Here is a 3716-nt window from a genome sequence, read left to right on the forward strand (position 1 = left end):
TAGCAGGGGGGTCAAATGGTTTGTGTGGAAGCGATTATGTATGGCAAAGGAGTTTGGAGGATTGGGGTTAAAAGAATTAAATAAGTTTAACATAACCATGTTGGCTAAACAAGGCTGGCGCCTTCTTACGGAAGCAAACCCATTAGTAAGTGCGGTTATGAAGGCTAAATACTATCCAGATACAAATATTCCCAATGCAAGGTTGGGTCAGAATCCTAGTTATGTGTGGCATGGGATTTTTGCAGCCTTAGATGCAGTGAAAGTTAGTGCTCGAAGGAGGATTGGAGATGGTGAAAACACGCTGGTCTGTCAAGATCCTTGGTTACCAGATGTAAATAATGGTTGGGTCAGTATGGATGATTTTCCGGAATTGTGGAATACGAAGGTTAGTAGTCTGATGAATACTGGTGAAAGAATATGGGATGCTGAGTTATTAGATGACCTGTTTGATGCTAGAACTGGTAATTTAATTAAATGTGTCCCGTTATCAACACATATTGGTGGTGACTCTTGGTTTTGGCTGTTGGATGACAAAGGGGAGTTTACTGTTGGGAGTTGCTATAGGAGGTTGTAAGGGGAGTGTGTTGCTACTTAATCACAACTATGGCGTAAGATTTGGAGTATGAAACTTCCTAGCAAAGTGACTAATTTACTATGGAGATTGTGTAAGGGGTGTCTACTGACAAATGCAGCATTGATTACTAAATATGTGGATATTGCAGCTGATTGTCCTTGGTGTCATCGAGACGTAGAAACGGACTTACATGTGATGTTTCTCTGTGATTTTGCAAAGACGGTGTGCAGTACGACTGGTATGAGCCACCTGGTTGCGTGTTCTCCCTATGAAACACCAGGTACAATCTTTGAAAGAATTTTTAAGCTTGCTACGAAGGATCAGTGTATCGAAGCTGTAATGATTTATTGGAGTCTGTGGAGTCGTCATAATAGGTGGGTTTGGGATCGTAATAATGGTTCGGTGTTTGGGGTTCGAAGTACAGCTAGTCACTTGTTTCGTGTATGGACAGAGGCACAGATCAAGGACGGTAATAGAAGGATTAGAGGTGAGGTGGGTGATCGTATATGGACTCCACCCGCAGAAGGGTGGGTAAAAATTAATATCGATGCAGCTGTGTTTCTAAACAGAACTATTAGAGTGGGTGTTGTCATTAGAGATGATCTTGGTCGTTTTGTTGGAGCTCGAGATTTAAAGATAGCAGGTGCATGAAAGCCTCCAGAAGCGGAGGCTATTGGTTTAAGAGAAGCCCTATCTTGGATTATTGCATGTGGTTATACGCATTGTATTTTCGAAACAGATTCATATCTCTTAGCTGATCCTTGTAATGGTAATCCGGGGAGAGCTTTGTTTGGGACTATTGTAATGGACCGTGTCCAATTAGTGAAGCACATAAATCCAGTGCTAGTTAATTTTGCTTATAGGTCTGCGAACACCGTGGCTCATGTGCTTGCACAAGCTACTTGTTCTATCACAGACATGGGAGAGTGGTATGCCACTCCGCCTTCTTTTCTTGTACGTGCTTTGGAGCTTGATTTGGTTCAGTAATGCAAGTTCGATTTTACTCAAAAAAAAAAGTTAGAACATTTTTAAAATCTCAAAAGTAGCCAAAATCACATTCAAACCCCCCTTCTGTAATTCTTGTTGTATTGTTAGGGAATAATAAAATGCCAGCAGAAGATATTTAGAATCTATGACCCCAAACTAATCCAAGATCTTTTAAGGTTACAGTTCTAGAAACAAGATATCCAAATTCCACAAATAAATTTTTCACTTTCTTTTCAAACTCTTTTCAATAATTCCCAAAATCAAACTTAACCCACTAGTATAACTTCGAAAAGAAGTATACTAAACCAACGATTCAATACACAACTATAATATAATATAATATAAACAACTTTACACAAAAAAAATTACATTAGTCCACAAACCCTGGACCAACCACCTTCCAAACGCTTCCTCTTTGCTTTCTCAAATTTCGCGGCTAAACAACGCAAGCTAATCCTCACTGGAGGTTAGATTTGAAACCAGGAAAGTATGAGCGAAAGAAATGCTCAGTAAGTTCATTATAGCATATATATGGTCATTTTGATATAAAACCGACATATGCAAATAGCGCAGAATACTTTAAAATCATAATTGCTGAAATAGAAAATTTATTAAAGAATCGGATAATTATTTCTCATTCTATTCAAAACTTCTTTTGATATTTTCGAGTGAAATGCTTCAACAATACTTTGAATTTTGACGAGAATAAAACTCGTAAAACAGTGTTCAATAACATGAAACAATGATTATGGAATGAATCATAAACTTTATTCAAAACCGAACTCTTGACATTAATACTCATTTTGTTGTCATATCAAATTAGATATTAGTAAGAACTTTGATGCTCACAACATCCCATACTGAAGTCAACATCAATCATCTATACTAATCCCACCTTTGATATTTAACAACAAATTAAATATCCATATCAAGCAGAAACTGAATCAAAACTGCATTTCACCTTTTATCCAAAACAGAAACAGTTGATAAATTATAGGATTATCAAAACCAGTATGATAATTTAGATTGGAATCTTTCTCCGACGGACGTAGTATCACATGCTGATTAGCCCGTGTGATAGCACAAGGTCATGATTCATAGAAACATATCCCCAAAACACGAGTACTCAGATAAAAAGGCAATATATCTGCTTGTGGCATAAATTGTGTCATAATATTTCATATAACACTTAGCAATAGCCCTCCGCTGGACCATCCTCCTCGGTCACTTACGCATTGATCCAATCTTAAAACCTTTTATTGAAAAGGGGTCATAATAATTGACACCCAAAATAATTTTATTCCCCCTTTTACTTGGGTAGAAATACTCGCAACCAAATCATCTTTCTCAAAATCCAAAACATTTATAAATCCAGTAATTTGATAAGTAAAACACTTAACTATTCTGAATATAGAATATCAGAAGAGTACTTGCATAATAAACATTTAATTCTGCGATATGTAAAATATTTATCTATTCTGAACTGAGAATAGGGAAAACAATACTTGCATAATAGGATTCAAAATAAATATCACTTTAACAATAAGTGATGATAGGGATACTTGCCTTTGGGTTTTTTAGCAGTTAGTCACACTCGCAATAACACAATCCCTTATTCTAACATTTCATGATCTCGTTGTCCTTCTATTTTGACAACTCACTAATATGATGCTCCTGCGATTGCTAGAAGCTTGATAACCAACGCCATTCCCTTTTACTCTTTATCCAACATCTTGTCCTGATCAACTCGAATAATCCGCATCTATAATTAAAAGATACAACTTTAATCGTCTAAACGATAATTACTCAACCAACTGCGCGTCAAAATTCTATCGTTTACCCATATGATAGCCCAAACATAAAGGAAACAGTCAAACATAAGAATTATGACTCACATACGCACATAATTCATATAGCACGTAAGCACATAATCTGCGTATCACATAATTCATATAACACAGGACTCGTCTCGTCAACACATTCGACTTGGTACGTTTAAAATCCAAACCTGGTCAAGATATGACTTTTTAGTCACTACGCGACTCAAAATCGATTTGCAAAACAAGCGACCTTTCGAAACAAAAATATTTGGGTCTCGAAAGTATTTTTTTTGAAAGCGGAATATTTTAATAAGTCTAGAGGCGTTCGTTTCGTA

At 36.5% G+C, this 3716-nt stretch overlaps 1 protein-coding gene across 1 annotated transcript; it reads left to right on the plus strand.

Annotated features, from left to right (window-relative positions):
• The first annotated feature begins 622 nt into the window (after positions 1-622).
• LOC141665634 (uncharacterized) lies at positions 623-1561 on the plus strand. The gene is made up of 2 exons (XM_074471619.1): positions 623-1217; positions 1314-1561. The coding sequence occupies exons 1-2, from the start codon at positions 623-625 to the stop codon at positions 1559-1561; spliced, it is 843 nt and encodes a 280-aa protein (XP_074327720.1).
• Positions 1562-3716: the final 2155 nt, after the last annotated feature.

Source organism: Apium graveolens, chromosome 6, assembly GCF_009905375.1.
Source record: "Apium graveolens cultivar Ventura chromosome 6, ASM990537v1, whole genome shotgun sequence".
NCBI lineage: Eukaryota > Viridiplantae > Streptophyta > Magnoliopsida > Apiales > Apiaceae > Apium > Apium graveolens.